Source organism: Pagrus major, chromosome 11, assembly GCF_040436345.1.
Source record: "Pagrus major chromosome 11, Pma_NU_1.0".
NCBI classification, from domain to species: domain Eukaryota; kingdom Metazoa; phylum Chordata; class Actinopteri; order Spariformes; family Sparidae; genus Pagrus; species Pagrus major.
The window spans coordinates 11,664,865-11,681,974 of NC_133225.1; the positions used below are offsets into that span (position 1 = coordinate 11,664,865).

The 17,110-nt window shown below is 39.1% G+C and overlaps 1 protein-coding gene across 1 annotated transcript; it reads left to right on the plus strand.

Moving 5' to 3' along the window:
- Positions 1-1,317: 1,317 nt before the first annotated feature.
- bsg (basigin) lies at positions 1,318-14,914 on the plus strand. The gene is made up of 8 exons (XM_073477079.1): positions 1,318-1,546; positions 7,931-8,099; positions 9,071-9,159; positions 10,083-10,219; positions 10,403-10,679; positions 12,894-12,918; positions 13,008-13,080; positions 13,768-14,914. Exons 1-7 carry the CDS (start codon positions 1,483-1,485, stop codon positions 13,066-13,068), a joined length of 822 nt encoding a protein of 273 aa, XP_073333180.1. The 5' UTR covers positions 1,318-1,482; the 3' UTR covers positions 13,069-13,080; positions 13,768-14,914.
- The last annotated feature ends 2,196 nt before the right edge of the window (positions 14,915-17,110 follow it).

The following is a 17,110-nucleotide window of genomic DNA, read 5'->3' on the forward strand; positions in this document are numbered from 1 at the left end:
CTTTTCCCCTTGGGGTTTACTGTAAAGGCCTTTAATCTGAAGGGATTGTTGTTGTGGACAAAACATAGGCTCAGCTAGAACACCAATGGATACACTTGACTTATGTCCATGAGTCTGACTGCACAATAGGCATATGAAATTTTGTGTGAAATTGCTGATTCACATTCATAATTTATAGTTACCTTTGTGGTTAACAAGGCACATATTTCTGCCTCAGTATGTACCTTGAAATATGGGGAACAGTGTAGATATTTAGTTACTACAGATTCAATAACTAGAGATACCATTTTAGCTCTTAATGTTGTGAATATGTAAGTGGTGGGTAGCTTTATCCAGTATTGAATTTAAAGTGGATTTAGATTTTTTTTTTAATATAAACAAAATATCTTGAGACAAAGTGAGAACATTGATATAGATTGTTTTTTTGTTTTTTTTGTATGATACATTTACTCATCCTTCTGTAAGTTGATATAATAAGGTTAAGTTGATAATAGCTGGGTATTAATCTGAAATGAATTCCTCTTAACTTCAACAGGGTTAATATTAGGCCGCTGATGGACTTTGAAGTTGTCTTTTGCCTCTGGCCCTGTGTTGTTGTTTTTTTATTTTAGTTTTCCCCTCCATCTTCAAGTCTTGATTTGATTTGACAGCCATCCCCACAGCAAGATTCAAGGCATGACCACATTTTTAAAACTAATATTTGAATTGTGTCATCTGTCCTTAGGTGCCTTTTTGCAAAGTCATTTTGAAACTGTGTGCTGAGTGTAATGTACAATTACTGCTGAATGTATATCTTTCCAAGTGGATTACCTAATCAAGAAACGATAGTATTTGCTGTTTTTGTCTCAGTTTTCTGTAGATAAATCCTAGACTCTTGTGAGCACCCAGCACTGCTGGGTTTAGCCTAATATAGTAATTGAATGCATCATTTCTGGCATGTTTTGCTCCAACCCACACTGACATCTGAGTGCTTTTCCTAGAGACACTATATTCAGATGGCTGGCATGCATGCTACTAAATGTGGTTCTCAAATGAAACGTGCTGATATGCGGTTACATAATGATTATTTTATGGCTTTATTACATATTTTCATGACACCTTAATATTTCCATTATAAGTATGGCAAAAAAAAAAATCACAACGATAACGAGCGTATTTTTGGTCGTTATCAAACATTTAAAAATGTAATCTACATTTTGCTAAATTACATAAGATCATGATCACTAAACACGTTTATAAGGCTTTAGCTGAACACCAGTGGAATTAATTTCACGTGACCACGCCCCCTAAACAATGCGTCATTCGTACGTGCCGATTAGGGCGTGTGCGTGAGGTGCAAGTAGAGGACGACCAACTACATCGGAACATTCAGCTGCTACATCTCGCTGGAAGTTGACAAGAAAAGGAGGAAGAGGGAGACTCGGCTCGTCGTAGAGAAACGCTGCGCTCATTAGACGATTTAGTAAACGCTAAATCATAACCATGAAGTTACTGTGGGCTGTCGGTGCCCTTCTGTTGTGCTGTTGGCGAGCCAATGCGTCCACAGGTAAGAATTTTGTGTCAGCCATGTTGGTCGAAGATGTAGACTTTGCCCTGATTGCGACCATTAAAAAAAATGTCCTTTCAGACCGCTGCCTTTGTGAACCTAACGACAGATGTGTTTTTTCGACGTCGACTGCCTTTTAAAGCCGTCATTAATTCAACATTTCAACCGCTTCATTCGGCGTTAGTCAGTAACGTTCACGTACTGTCGTTAGCTTAGCTGCGTTTGGCGTAGTGTTGTTGCTAGCGACACATTTAGCTAATTTGCGGTCGCGGGATCTTTTCGGTCATGCGAGCGTTTTGACACCAACCTGGATCAACGTTGAATGTATTTCTTTTGAGTCCTCTTCGTCTGTCACTGTTTCAGAGAGAGTAATTTTGATGTCAATCGTTAGCAAATGTACCGAGTCACGTGAGCTCTCGTGTTAATGGAAAACGTCTGGGGATGTTTTCTGTTGTAATGTTGTCTGTTGTAACATTCACGTACACTGAACCCGCAACGTTTTAAAGGGATGCCGCGCACTGGGAATAGACATTAGGTTAAATATCCTTTTCACTGACCCGGGCCACGTTTCCCCAGACCACCCTGGGGGGTAAAATAATCTTCGTCCTTACGTTAGTCTTTCATCACAGCCTTTTTAGAAACCGCAGCCCTCGATTGTAACATTTAAAAATGACCCCCCCACCATTAGCATTTGCTATTGGATTATTCTTATCAAATGACTTATCAGTTGTCTGTGCTTCAGTGAGCCAGTAGGCCCAGTCCACGTGATGTGTATCAGCTGTCACGAAACAGTATTTTGGGCTTTGTGTCGTATTCTGTTGTTTGCTATCAAAGGGGTTGAGAGCCTAGTCGTATTGGTGGCCATTAAATGATCTGCCACTAGCCTTCCTGCTTCTGTTCAGATTGTCGACCCTGGTCACCATTGACTAACATCACTCGATAAAGAGCAGATTCATAGACACTGTAGCTCTTTGCTCTGGTCACAGAGATCATAGTTATCTGTTGAATGTGTCAACATTGCATTGATGAGTGTTATGGCAAATACAGACAATTAGGTGGGAGTATGCTTTATAGAGATACTTGATTAGTTTTAGTTTTTGTTAGAAGGACTAATGGCAGCAGTGAGCCCTCAGTGAGGTTGTATGTGTTTATTATATAATGATAGCCCAAACATTACACAAAATGTACGTGTAAACAGTACAGTAAATGGTTCAGTTGTCACCGTACTCAGTCATGTCAAGATTTTAATGTCTTAGCATTTTTCTGACATTAATAGTCTATCTGTTATACTCTACCTAACATACTCTCTTTGCTATTGAGATCAACCACTGAAAGAGTTTTCAAAATGGTGCAAGTACACAGAAAATACCCAAACTGAGTCATTTCCTCCTCTGTATTTCATCATGCAAAGGCAGCAAAAAGAGATGGACAAATACTGATGCTGATATCATGTGTTGTGTAACTATGGACTTAAGTCAAGTGTACCCATTATAAACCACTGGCATGGTTTTCCTATTTTGCAGAGAGTTGGTGCCAGCAGCAACCAGACTGTTTATGCAAGTTTATGCGCATATACTTATCAGTCTAGTACATATAAGGAGCCCTCATGCCTCTTGATGTCTCATGCTCTGAAGTAGCTCAGAAGTAAAATTAGATATCCCTAGAGTTTCATCTTCTCTTTAAGCTTAACTTTCGCATGAAAAGTGGGTTACGAGGCAGACACATAGGTATGGCTATTTTGTGTGAAAAAAGCCGGAAAATCCAGTTTAATCACATATGTTAAGTACTTGATGTTTAGTCGCAGTAATTTGGTAAGTGGTGTTGAATTGGGACTCATTTTGTTATTGACCACCATTTTGAGACTCCGGCTGCTTAGCCTGCTCTCACTAAAATGATCACTTTATGATAATAGTACTGACAGTGACAGGTTTTTTTTGGCTGTGAGGATTGACATCCTTCTGATAGTGGTGACACATTTGTCCTGGTCTAACCACGGCTGAATGATTACATTGAACAAAGTTGGATATGTGTTTACTGAACTCCTCGTACACAGACTTGAACGGTCAGTTCACGTCCAGCGTATTTATGTGGGCTGAAGGTGACAGGTAGCTGACCCTCACCAGAAGTTTTTGATTTCCAAACAATGACCTTGACCGATTAATGCAAGGCTGAAACAAAAACTTGAAATGGCCTCTTTAAACAATGTGTGCGTTTCCATGCATGCACTGCTTTCATCAGGTTGGAGCCATCGGCATCCATCTTCTAATGGAAAGGATGTTGCATTGTACTAGCATTTCCTGTTCAGCGTGAACATTTCAATATACTTTGTATACTCTGTTCCGAGAGTGTTGAAAGTGGCCTCAGGTTGTCATCATTGATATACCCTTTGTGTTTTCAAAAGGCTGAGTACATTTGAACTTGAGCTGTTAATTTTCAACCAGCTGGTTCGCTGAGAAATTAACTTCTATGTAGATAAAGCATGCATCCCCATAGTTTGGATTTATTTGCACCCCTCTACTTTTTTGTGCTCAATCAGGCTTACTCCATGTCAAAGCAAGTGTTAATCAATTTTTCCTGTATGTTAAAATTCAAGATTGACAGGCTTCTTTTTGAACATTTTTCAGGTCGTTTAGCTTGTTGTTGACCATATGTAAACATAGAATATCAACTATGGCATGTTATCTGAAAGGGCGCTATACACAGCTGGTGCGCATGTTCTCATGTTAAATAACAGAGGGCTATAGGCTGTAAAGGACACTGTCAAACTTCACGTGGTTTACGTCTAGTTATTGTTGGGACTGGGGCCTGGACTATATTTAATTTTGAACTTTCATACAGCATGTTAGGAAGGTGGCGCTAGGAAGATGACCTTTTGGAAGCCACCAAGCAAGAAAGGGTATATGATATACTGTACATGCAGAGACAGAGGCTCTTGCGGACAAGTTTACAAGTCTTTCTGTTACGTTTCCTCTTGAATTTATATTCTTTGAATGTTTTGATTGGATACTTTAAGAAAATTGATCTTCTCCTATACAAAATTAAGCACATCTTCATGGGGAATATAGAAAAAGGGTGTGTGTGTTTTTTGTTTCCCTATTGGTACCTTGGGCTCAGCCCTGGTTTTGTTCTGCTTTGTGTTGAACTAGGATTTTCTTTCTAGGAGGAGGGGGACAAGCGTGCTGTGCTTTGGCCTGTAGTGTGAGAATGTTATTCTTCCCTGGACCCACCTAAGTTTATAACCCCCGTGACCACCACTGAGTGGCCAAACAACACCTCCCTGCCTGCTATGTATCTGGAGAGCTGCGATACTGGAATCAAAACACATATCAAATATCAACATATATGTATACATACTATATACGGTTTATATTATATAGATACTCAAATCATCTGCCAATAGGTTTGGAAAAACACTTCAGTTAGAGACAAGTGAGACAAAGTCTTATTCCCACGTGAATGCATCAGTGGCAGATGCTGAACTCAGTGGGGAATTGACCGTGTCGTTGAAGTCATGCGCATAACCGTCATTAAACCATCAGCAGAATGTTCTGAAAAAATAGGCTACGTGGTAACCTAGTTAACACCCTAACCACTGTTGGGGAACACGAGGCACAGAACAAACAGTCACCAGAGAAAAATGCTTAGTGCATGTACCAAGGCTCTCATGGATCATTAATTTAATTGTATTATGTGAAATGTTTTTCATTTCAGCCTCATCTGCTTTTCTTTTCATGTTCTTTTTCACTCATTGCACATTGTTTTGATTTCATAGGAATGCTATTGAATGCTTTTACTGTTCTTTTTTTGTGTTTGTTTTATTTGCTTGAACTGCCTTTAGGGATGTCTCGACATAGCTTTTTTGTAACAGTCCCAACACTTATTGTTGAGTAATTGCTCATTCTTAGCTTTTCAAGCCTTTCAATGGAAAACACACCCATATAAAGGAACTTCTTTTGGTAATTAAATTGACATTCAAGTCCACTGACAACAGATTCAGCCTATCACAGGGCTTCACCCAATCTTAATAGTAGTCTAGGCTGATTGATATAAATGGGGCGGATAAAATATAATATAATGCGATGAAATACAGTTCAGCTGCATCAAAAAATACAGCCTCCAAAATGACTATAACATTGAATCAACAGAACAAAAATGAAACATTGGTAACATTCAGAAAGGTAGGGTTTATTGCAAGGTTGCTGTATTGGATTAAAATGTCTTTAGATTGATGAGCATAATTAATTGGAAATTGAATTCATGTCTCTCTCGGGTCATCCCTAATTGCCTTTATGTTGCATTTCTTATTTTTGTCTTAATTTGTCTTGCCTTTTCTATGTGCTTACTTTCACATTTTCATTTCATTTGTGTTTTTATTAACGTTGTTTCTTTTTCTTTCTTTTTTCTATTTGCTTGTCTTTCTTCCATCACTGCCTTTTATCATCCATAAAATCACCGGGCTTGCTTTAAACTCACCACATTTAAAATTTCTTAAAATCTCTGCTTGCTGGGCGGACTGTAAACGGTGCTCAGCCGGCTTTATCAAGTCTCCCCTGTCTCAGATGAAACTGATCAATGACAGCGCAGAGCTGCATTGTGAGGTGATAGGGAACCCCATTCCTGAGGTGCAGTGGTGGTTTATAGAGGGTGAAGAGCCCAACGAGACCCTCACCCAGCTCTTTGATGGGGCACGGGATTACCGTGTGCAAATCAATGCCACATATATAACACATGCCACAAGCACCATTCACCTCACTAGCCTCACCTTCGATGACTCAGGCACGTATGAGTGTCGTGCTTCCAACGACCCCGACCGCAATGAACTCAAGAAGACGCCAAAAATCAAGTGGATCCGCTCACAGGCAAACGTTATTGTGATTGAAAGTGAGTTGCCGAGGAAGCATGAGGAGAAGTAGCTTGGCTGTTATCTCCTCATTAGTGAAGTCCTGGACATTCAGCTCCTGTTACACTCAGCTCCCATGCTTCCCGATCCAATACCCCCTCTATCCTGCTTCACCCAGTATACAGTCACCCTCTCCTCTCCCCAAAAGCTCCAATAGTAGAACACAGACCCTGTCATAAAACGTGATTGGGCCACTCCCAGATCCTGTATTACCCGACACACGTCTTCAATCTGATGCCTTTTTTTCCCTGTTTAAAGGCTTGATTACAAATATGATAGATTGTATTGAATATAATACTGGTCATAAGGTTGGAAACTTGCAAAATGGTTCCTGCCGGAAAAATCTTGTCTGCCAGGATAATTTTAATATTTGATCATTATAAAAACAAAAAAGGGGTGTCAGATTACTTGATTAGTATCACTTCTTGGTAGGTTTGTTTTGCTAGCTTTTTCCTTAATTGATACTAACACTGACAATGCCCCTTTTGTTTATGCTTGTAGACCGACCATTCCTGTGGCTAATAGCCTACTGAACAGTAGGCACAGAAGATGGCAACTAGTTTTTAAAAATAGATTTTCAGCCATGGGGCATCTTTCTGCCTTGTGGTCCAGTATTATTATTATTTTTTTAATCAGTTTGGAAGAATTGGTCAGTTTCTTCACCCGATTGAAGCAAAAATAATTCATTATTACATTGTGATTGGCAGTTTCACTGACAATGATTTTTCATCCCCTTCTTGTTGCGTCTTCTGCATGTATGAAGATCTTTCCCCCATGACCTTGTTGTAGACTGTCTACTAGATTTCCAGTACAACTCCTGTTCTACCCTCCATCCTTTTGTTGGTGGGACAGATCTCCCCATTATGGAGAGCTCTTTCCACCTTTCCTGGAAATTTCTGTGCATTTGTTCAGAACATGTACTTGTGTTACAACATTTTCATGGTTTTAATTTGTGAAAACTAATTTGTTTTCCTTGTCAAACTTGGGAAGTAGAAGGAAAATACAAAGGACTTTGTTGGTAATTCTTTGGTGATTTCTGCTTGACCACAAAACTCAACAATTGTCTTCACCAAAAAATTTAATTTTATATCCCAATTCATATTTACACTTCTGAGACTGTAAGAAGAATAACAGAGAAACAATTAAGACCTATGATCCTCATAGTCGACCTCTTCCACCCTACCTTCTTTTGTATCTTTGCTCATCCGGGAATGTGTGCACAGAGCTGCCATGTACATGGTATGCCCTATGACATTTTGTACCATCGAACCAATTATTTCTGTAAAGACAACTGTTGAGTGATGACACAAAATGTATCATGATAGTGATACATTTCAAGAGAATACTTTGGGGCCAGTAATGAAATATAAGGGTGTTAAGACATCCATGGATGTCTGAACCTGCTAAAATGTCCCCTTCTGAACGTTTACATTTTAGCAAAGGATGATAAATAATTTCTTCTTTCCATCTTTGTTTATCTGAAGCCCCAAACATCATTCCCGATCCCCCTGAGGTCACCAACCAGACCTCTGCTGTCCTGAGCTGCAACTTGACAGAGACCAGTCTCCCCATCAAGGGCTCCCACTGGACGCACAATGGCAAACTCATTGAAAAATCCCAGTCAGTTGATGCTGATGCATTCACTGTCCTCCGGTAAGTCGCTACATCCACCGAAGTGTGCCAAATGGGCAGATATGACTTGCAGTTATTACGGTAGAATGAAGCCCTCATCCTCTGAAAGTAATATACATGTCCTGAATGTCTTGAATCTGGCAGTGTTTATATGCTGTTTCCCATTAACTCATAAACCAGATGAATTCCTCTTTTCCCCAAGCGTCCTGTTTGTGTTTTCTACAACTGCGCAATTCACTAATTAGCAGTACTGAGTGAATAAATTGTATAAGAAAATGGCAAACCCAGTAGGCTTTAAAATCTGTGGGCTGAAAGACTGAGCATCACTGATATTACATTGAACCATTTCTCAGCCTAAAAGTGCGCTACTGGTCTTGCATGTCTTTTTCTTGCTTTTTTTTTTATCCTTCTTTGTACTGATTCTTATTTGGTCCCTTTCTAGTGCTACAGTCAATAGCCATCTTTATCCTCTAATGTTCTCTCTCCCTTTCCCTTTTGCATGTCTGTCGTCCCTCCCCCTCACTGTATCTGGCTGCCTCCATTAGCAGCAGAGCTAGGGGCGCCAGTCAGGCATTCACTACTCTTGATTAGCAGAGAGATGGACCGTGCAGTCGTGCAGATTTGCCGGTAGTCTTGGCAGCATGGATAAGCGCCCCTAGCAGTGTGCTCACTTGCCCTGACCTTAATTCCCCATTCGAGAGCGCGGGCAGGACTGTACGGGACAGCAGAACCAAACAAAAGTGGGATTGTGATAACCGGGGGAAATTTGAAATATTTGTTGCATGGACAAACAGCTTAATTTTTTTTTAACCCCTGGCTCTTGAGCATAAACAGGGGTCTATTGTGAATTTTCTACTTTGCTAAGTGGAAAACTAATCAGTTACTGATCCCCACCAGCCATATGCAAAATGTAAAGAGAAAAATGCAAGTGATTTTATTAGGAGATTTGTTGCAAAGAGTTCTCAAATCCTTAATTGTTTTTCTTCCCATAGTTTAGAGAAGATTACCCACAGTTCTGGTGGAAAGTATGAATGTGTGTTCGAGACCGAACCACCGGTGAAGCAGACCATTGAAGTCAAAAGTAAGTTAATTTATCACAGATCAAAAGTTGCTTTCATTGGTCATTTCAGAGTTCAAGTCAATGTCTACATGGTTGAGTTTTAACTAACGTGTTATGCAAATCTTATGATATTTATAGTTACGGATTAAGTCGCCCGTATGTGAAGTTTGTACTTTGGATTAAACCTTAAACATTCTAGTAGACACCCTAAATTAAAGTATGTACCTGGTAATGAGTATACTATGGGACCTTTTTAACAGGAAGTATTATATTTAAAATAATCACAATGCTAATGCTAATATTTAAGCTGATTCTGTGGCTCTCAGCTTATTTTGGTGCTGCTGTTTGTTCACAACATCAAAGATTATGCATTTATAAACTTTTGATATTGCCCTATTGATTTACTTGGACTATATCTCATTTAGTACGTGCCTGAAGCTACGCTAATAAGCAAGCTATTACTGATAAATTGGAGGAAGCATCGAATTGGCATAAAAACATGGTTTTAAAAAAACTGGTTAGATAGTAGATCTTTCCTTATAGTGGATTTGAGTCTTTTGTTCTCATCTGATTGTTTTGTATCTGTGCATTTGTACAATTCACCATTAAAGAAAAGTATTCTATATCAGACAACTTACAACTGGGTGTTACCTACACATGCAGTAGTTAAAGATAAGGGAACAATCACAAGGTTGAGGGTTTGATAATGAATTCCGATTTAAAGTTCAACATCAAAGGGATGGAAACATGGAAATAACTGGGACTGATCATGGGAATCAATAAAACAAAAATATTACTTTTGAAGGTTGTTTTGGAAACATTCCAATCAGTTCTTGGTCTCTCATGTGAAGGCACCTCTTGCTCTAGTATAAATAACTCAGGGCAGTTTAGATCATCAGTTCACAATCACAAAAAGTGAAAATGTGTTTCTCTTCCTGCTGTAGCACTTCCCCATGTTGCTGCCTACAAGCACTCAGAGCATGGCAATGAGAAGGACAAAGGTACGATGGTCTGTGTGAGTCATGGCTATCCACTGCCCACTGACTGGACCTGGTTCAAAGAGGAAGATGGCAGCCAAAAGGTATGTCTCTCAAGCTTTTGATTTTTATCATCTCAGAATTATGATTCATGACATTTCTTTTTCTGCAGTTCTGCAGTCTACAAGTTGAAAATTATGTATTCCCTGTACTTCAATTGTAAAATAAAAAGAAATAATACAGAATGCATTTGCATTACTAACTTGTTGCTTCAACATAACCTTCAGCCTATCATCAACGGCACTACCGACAAATACGAGATCAAGAGCACCCCTAACAAGACTATTCTGACGGTTAATGATCTGAGCATCGAAAACGACATTGGGGACTACATCTGCTCTGGAACCAATGAGCTTGGCACAAACAGCGACAAGATCCACCTGCGTGTCCGCAGTCGCTTGGCTGCTCTCTGGCCCTTCCTCGGCATTGTGGCTGAAGTCATCATCCTGGTGACCATCATCTTCATCTACGAGAAGAGGAGAAAGCCCGATGAGATCAACGACGGTACGTACACCACTCTTCTTTCAACAATACACATTACATCAACTCCTAGGTCGGGTTAGCACTGCTGGATAAACGCTGCTATCTTAATTATATTACTGAGGCCACTGTGTTGACACAGTGCTGTAGGGTTCACAAAATAAAAACAAAAAAAAACTGCAGGTCAGTCACAAATAATGCTGCCTTCAAATAGAACTCATGAGCTTGTGGTATCAACAAGTCATGTACACGATATGCTTGGTGTTCAAGTGGTTAGCACCGCTGCTAGGCAATGACATTTAGAAGCCATGGAGGCTAACATTTAGCAAATAAGTAAGCATGTAACATAATGCAGAAAATGCAAAGGCATTAAAAACATAAGGTTGTTGGGAATATCAACATTTTCTTCATATATATTGTAACATTACGAAGAAAAACTCCATTCAACTAAAATTTAAATATGCTAACTTACCATCCACTGAAAAATGAACTTCCATGGCCTCTGCTTTCTGAAAGCATTAGTAAACTCGTCACAACTTGTGAACTGTATAAGTTGAATATTATCCAGCATGCTTATCAGATACGTTGAATTACTTTAATAGTATGTAGTAAAATTTGTCTCATAGTGTTATAACATGCTGTTGATGCTAATACTGGGCCTCCTAGATTGAATTTAATGTTCTCATGATACCTGAAACACAGCTCCATGGCTCTAATCCTTTTTTAATGTGGTGGTGGTTATGGTCTGAACAGCCAATTAGAGCTGAGAATTGTTTTCTTCAGTTACTGGCCATTTTGCTATTATCATTACTTGCATGGGTTTTAGTTTAAGTAAAATACTCTCATCATGAATTGTTGGCTACCAAAGTGGCTGTGAAAATATCCTGCAGAAAGTAAATTGACATAATGAGCTTTTACCCAAGCTGCACTCAACTTCTTTGTTCTCCGTCACAATGTGTGTACAAAACCTGTCAAACTGTAGGCCTCGTGTACTTACTTGTGAGTTAAGAAGATTTAGTGCCCCCGGTGTCCACTTGAGGACTATTAAGGCAAAGCTGTGCTCTTTGGTTGGACATGTCCAGACTGTAGTTGCATGCATTCATTATGAACCCTTGTTGTCCTTGGTTTTGCTATTATTTACATTTTTAAAATGAAGGCCAGGTGTTAGCTTCAGCCTCTCTTTCAACAATCTGTGGTAGAAACTATTATTTTTTATTATTTACATTTTTACTTCTCTGTTCGCTGCTGATTTTGCATTTTGGTAAGTGAACAAAAACTGCATGTCAGACTGAAGTGGTTGAGCTGGGATGACGGCGTGGACAAAGCTATGGGAGTCTGAATGATCTGCTTTCATAGTCGCCACTTCTAAGAGGAATGTGCTCAAAGATTTGGTCACTCTTTCACTGGCCCTGCAATATTTTCTTTCCACTTCATTTATTGGTCCCACTTTTAAAAAATCCTGTTTGAGCCAATGAAAGAGTCAAATGAGACACGTAAGCTAGTGTAATGGTTTGACATGACATTGGATAGGTTGAAAAGTGCGAGGTTTCAGCATTCTGTGTGCATGCCTTCTGCATCTTGTACTCTGTGCATGATAAATGATAGGCAACCCTCTTCTCAAGATCATTTACATTTGTCTCATTCACCATTTGGCCACAGAGGTAGCCTTACATTGTGAATATGTGCTCTTGCTCTGGTGTGAATACTGTCACTCTACATGCCAGGTTGTGTGTTAGCTCTGCCAGTTTAAAGATGTTTACTGTTTTCTATTTTACTTCAGCCACTGCAGTGTTCCTTTGGTGTCATTTGCTTGTTTTGCATGAGCCTCTGTGATGCTAAGGCGATGCTAAAAATGTTCATAAATAGCATTTTTAATATGTCATGACAGATTTCCTATAAAGACATACGGTAGATTATTTAACGGATAACTTTTAACGTGTCTTAGATGCAACACCATCAACGGATGTGTGTGGATTTGTTCTGTAAATGATTCTCTACGTTCTGTCATTCATTGTCAGAAAAGCAACAGGAGGGCATGCTTCAGTTCATGTTAGATTTGATCATAACCTCATTGGAGTCATGTTGCAGAGGATGTCATGTTCTAACATTTGCTACCGTCATCTGTGGGGGGAGAGGGTTGGCATGTATTGCTCGCACCAATCACAGACGTGAAACCTGCTATCGACTGACGCTTGTTTTTGTTTGTCTTCCCTTCATTGATCATTTACCGCTATCCAGATGACGACTCAGGATCTGCTCCTCTGTAAGTACAGTCAGCTGCTTTAGTACTTTGGTTGCCTCCTAAAGATTTTTTTTCCACAGAACTCATGTTTGCTCTGTTGTGTTTTTCAGGAAGAGCAATTCTAATGCAAATCACAAAGACAAGAATGTGAGGCAAAGGAATTCTAACTAGAAGCTGAAAGAGGTACGTGTGAATATCCATGTGGGAGGAAATTCTTCATTAATGGAGATTTTTTTTTTTTTCCCTTTCCTCCAGTGTTTTATATCGGTTCTTGTGCATGTAAAAGATCTTGAAAGTGAATGGTCAAAGTCCGCACCAACAGAAGCTCCTCTCTCACACACAAAACACTGCTCCTTAAACGCCTTGTCTGTAGTCCCACCTTTAATTCAGTGACTTTGTGACATCAAACTACATCACAGAGTCACACACTTGCATAATTTATGCCTAGCGGCTAGTTTGGCACAAGAGGATTGATTTTAGCAAAGCTGCTCTGTTGTTGTTAGCGATACTGGCTCAGGCATGTCTGAGCTGACCAATCAAAGCAGACTGGGTATTCAGGAGGAGGGGCCTTCAAGAGACAGGAGCTAAAACAGAGCGTTTCAGACAGAGGAGGAGTACAGTGCTGCAGCACTGGACCGTATGAGAAAACTGACATGATTTTTTAGCATTAAAGCATGTAAACATATTCTAGAAGTAACCCAAAACAAAATGATGTAGCTGAAAATGAGCATAATATGCCTCTTTTTAAATTTAAAGTCAAAACATGTTACTTTGGTCTCTCAGTCTGCATGTTTGATAGAACCAGAAGGTTAAATGGACTATAAATCCATTACTCAAGCCATTACTCATTCACTGTTTTTGTTCTCCTAGGTGGACATCCAGAAGGCAGTCCAGGATTCAGCTGTCGTGTTGCACATTGTACTGTGCACCCTGCAACTTTAAGTACCTTTTTGTGCTTGGGTGTTAATGTTTTAAGACTGATTTCCTCTTGTTTTCTTTCTTCTCCTCCACATTGTGCAGCCAGAGAACATAGTGTGAAATAATTTCTGCTTGAGGCCGTGGGGGCAAATATTGCATGAGTTTAAACGCCGTTCTAGAAAAGTGTGTGTTCGTTGTAAAATCATAGAAAGTTCATGTGAGGAATGCCTAGTTTGTGATTATTTTCCGTTAATGCTGACGCTTCCTACGCTGACCTCGCATCCGTCAATCGTTTTGCTTTTATATTCTCCGATCTGGAATGGTTACCTGTAAAGCAGCACAAGTTGTGTTTGCAGGATCTGAAACATTTTTGATCCTGATACATCACTGCCATTCTTTTATAGCAACGACCGGAGTGTTTGAATTCACACGTTTGATCTGTCCCTACATTAGCAGAGTTTTATACTTTGCCTTAACAAGCACCATTTCTCTTTTTGTCTTTTTTGCATTTTGTTAGCTTTTGCAAGATGTAAATGTGACACTTTAAGATTAAATGCAGAAATGATTTCTGATTATGTCTGCTAGGTTTTTGTTGCCGTAAGAAATTACAGTTTGAGCTTTTTTCCCTTTAAACCATGCTTTTAGTTCCTTTACTCTTCACATATTTTAAATTGAAAGTTTTAGTCACCAATGTTTTTGTTGCTGATGTCACAACCACATAAAAATATATATTCTTGAGGACCAAGTGCAAGAGCTGTAACATCTGTTGATTCTGATGAATGCAACTTGAAAACTACTCACTGATGTTTCGATCTAATAAAACGGATAAACGTTTGAAAAGATGTTTTTCTTTCTCACTCGATGTGATCTGAGATAAAACGTTTGTGTGCGATCGTTGGACCGTCGTCTCTCTTCCCTTCACTGTGTAGATGATTCAGAAGCCATATGTTTCATTTAACCTCAGTAGTGTTGTGATTGGATGTTACCATTTCAGAGTTACACAAATTAAAAGACCTAGCCAGACTTGTGTAAATTGTTGTACCTTCCAACTACATCATATGTACAACTTGCACAAACTGAATAAAGATATTGGATTTTACATGTCTGTGTGTGTGTGTGTGTGTACTTCCTCAACTTTTTGTTTTGAATAAATGGTGAAAGGGTTCCTTTGAAAAGTGGGTCAAAGAGCGTTGTCAACAACGAGGCCTAAATAGCTACACAGAAGATCGATTACAGTTGCAGATTAATTTACTTTTGACTGATTTATCGTTGCAGCTTTACTGATATCAGAGTGCCTGTAACCTTTTTAAGATAACTTCATCCAAAAATTAAAATGCAGTCATTATCTGCTCACCCTCATGCTGATTGAAAGTCCGGTCAAGTTTTGCAGTCCACATAACATGTCTGGAGCTTCACAGCATTGGACAAACAGCTGAATTAGATTCTCTTAAAACTTAAAAAAGAAAAACCGATAAAGAAAAACATAAAATGTTTCCCTACAGCTTGTTCTACCTAATCCAAGTCTCCAGGTCCCTACAAAACTTCACCTGACTTATCATTGGCACTGGGATGAGTAGATAATGACTCATTTTTGGGTGGACTGTTCCTTTAAAAAGTCTTAAGGGGCAGTTGTAGGCCTACACAAAAACCTTTTTAAAACTGGAAGTTCATAGTTTAGTTCACACAAGTCTTTAAATGTTCTGCCAAACTGGTTTGTTATGACTTCACCTTGCACAAATTCCTGTTTCGGGCCAAGACTGATATTCAACACGAGCTGGTAGAAAGCACCGTCTGTGACCCCGGTTTTATCAGTAGAACTGTGGATATGTCTGATTGTGTTGTGTGCTTCCTTTCTGAAAAAATTAGTTATCTTTAAGAACTAGATTTATCTTGGTTTCTGACAGCCCTCAACAGTTGCCTCATTGGAAAAGGTTCAAGCCCAGTGGTAAGCTGCAGCAGAATAGAGAGTTTTGACATAAAGGCTGCAGTACAGGACTATGAACTATGGTACACTTGTTGCAGTAAAGGAATAAGTGAATGCATCTTTGAGGAGCTGAGGTGCAGTTTGCAAGTGAAACAAAAGCAGTGATGGAATGTAACTAAGTATATTTACTCAAGTGCTGTACTTGAGTAAAGTGCAATTTTGAGATACTTGTACTTTACTTGAGTATTCACATGTACTTTTAAAAACACTAATATAGTAGAATTCACTGTTGTAGATGAGCAAATGTGCACGGTATGATAACTGTAAAGTTTCTTACTACTGTATCCCTTGAAACCTGTACACTGCTGCGACCCTTGTGACACAAAAACAAGGGTAGAGATCCAGGAGATTTTGTTCTCACTTTCTTTAAAGGGGCGCTGTGTAGTTTTGGAGAAGAAATTCAGACTTAGAATTTGAATATGTACAATATTAATGAGGTCATAATACAAAGTCAGAAATGTGTATTTTTTCCATAACTGAATAAAGAAGCTGTTCTCAGAGGAAAATAAGGTCCCCAGAACACTGTTTGAAGCTAGAAAGGTGGCAGGGTCCGCCACATATAAACAAAGTAAAACAGTATGAAACTGTGTTGTCCTTTAAGGTCAGTTTGTATATTCTGTTTATTCGGTCATGAAAACAAAGAGAGTTTGTTTATTTAGTTTGTTTAAGCATAAAAAATAAAGAAAAATCAGCCAACGAAGATTCAGCATTTTTTTGTTAATTTCTCAGATAATAATTTATGGATCATGTATTTAGGTGGTTGGTATCCGAGTTAGTACGATTTGATGCGGATAAAGGGGGCTGTTGGGCCTTGGCAGAGGTATGCGCTCTACTGAGTGCCATCATAGCTTAACTGCAATCAGATTAGACCCGTAGTACACTGTATACATTCATGTAAATATATACGTATAATTCACTTTTACTTGTTATCATGTTACTGAAGTACATTAACTGCAAGAAAATTACTTTTAAAATCTAAGTTAATTTCACAACAGATTCTTTATTTCTTTTTCTCAAGTACTATTGGTATGAGTGACTTTCTCTTTTAATATTTTAACACCATATTTTTATGACTTTTGGGTACTTTTGACAACACTGAACAAAAGGAACAGGCTGTGTACACTGCATGTATTAAGTCCTAAAAAAAGAAAAACCTTATGGCTGCTCAGGAAGTTTGACAGCGTGCAACGCGCGCGTCTTTCCACAAGGTGGAGCCATTTCACCATGAATTGGAGACCCTGACCTTCTTGTAAACCTAAAGCAACAGGCAGACGCTTGTGTCTACAGTCTCTCAGTGTAGTCCAGAAGGAT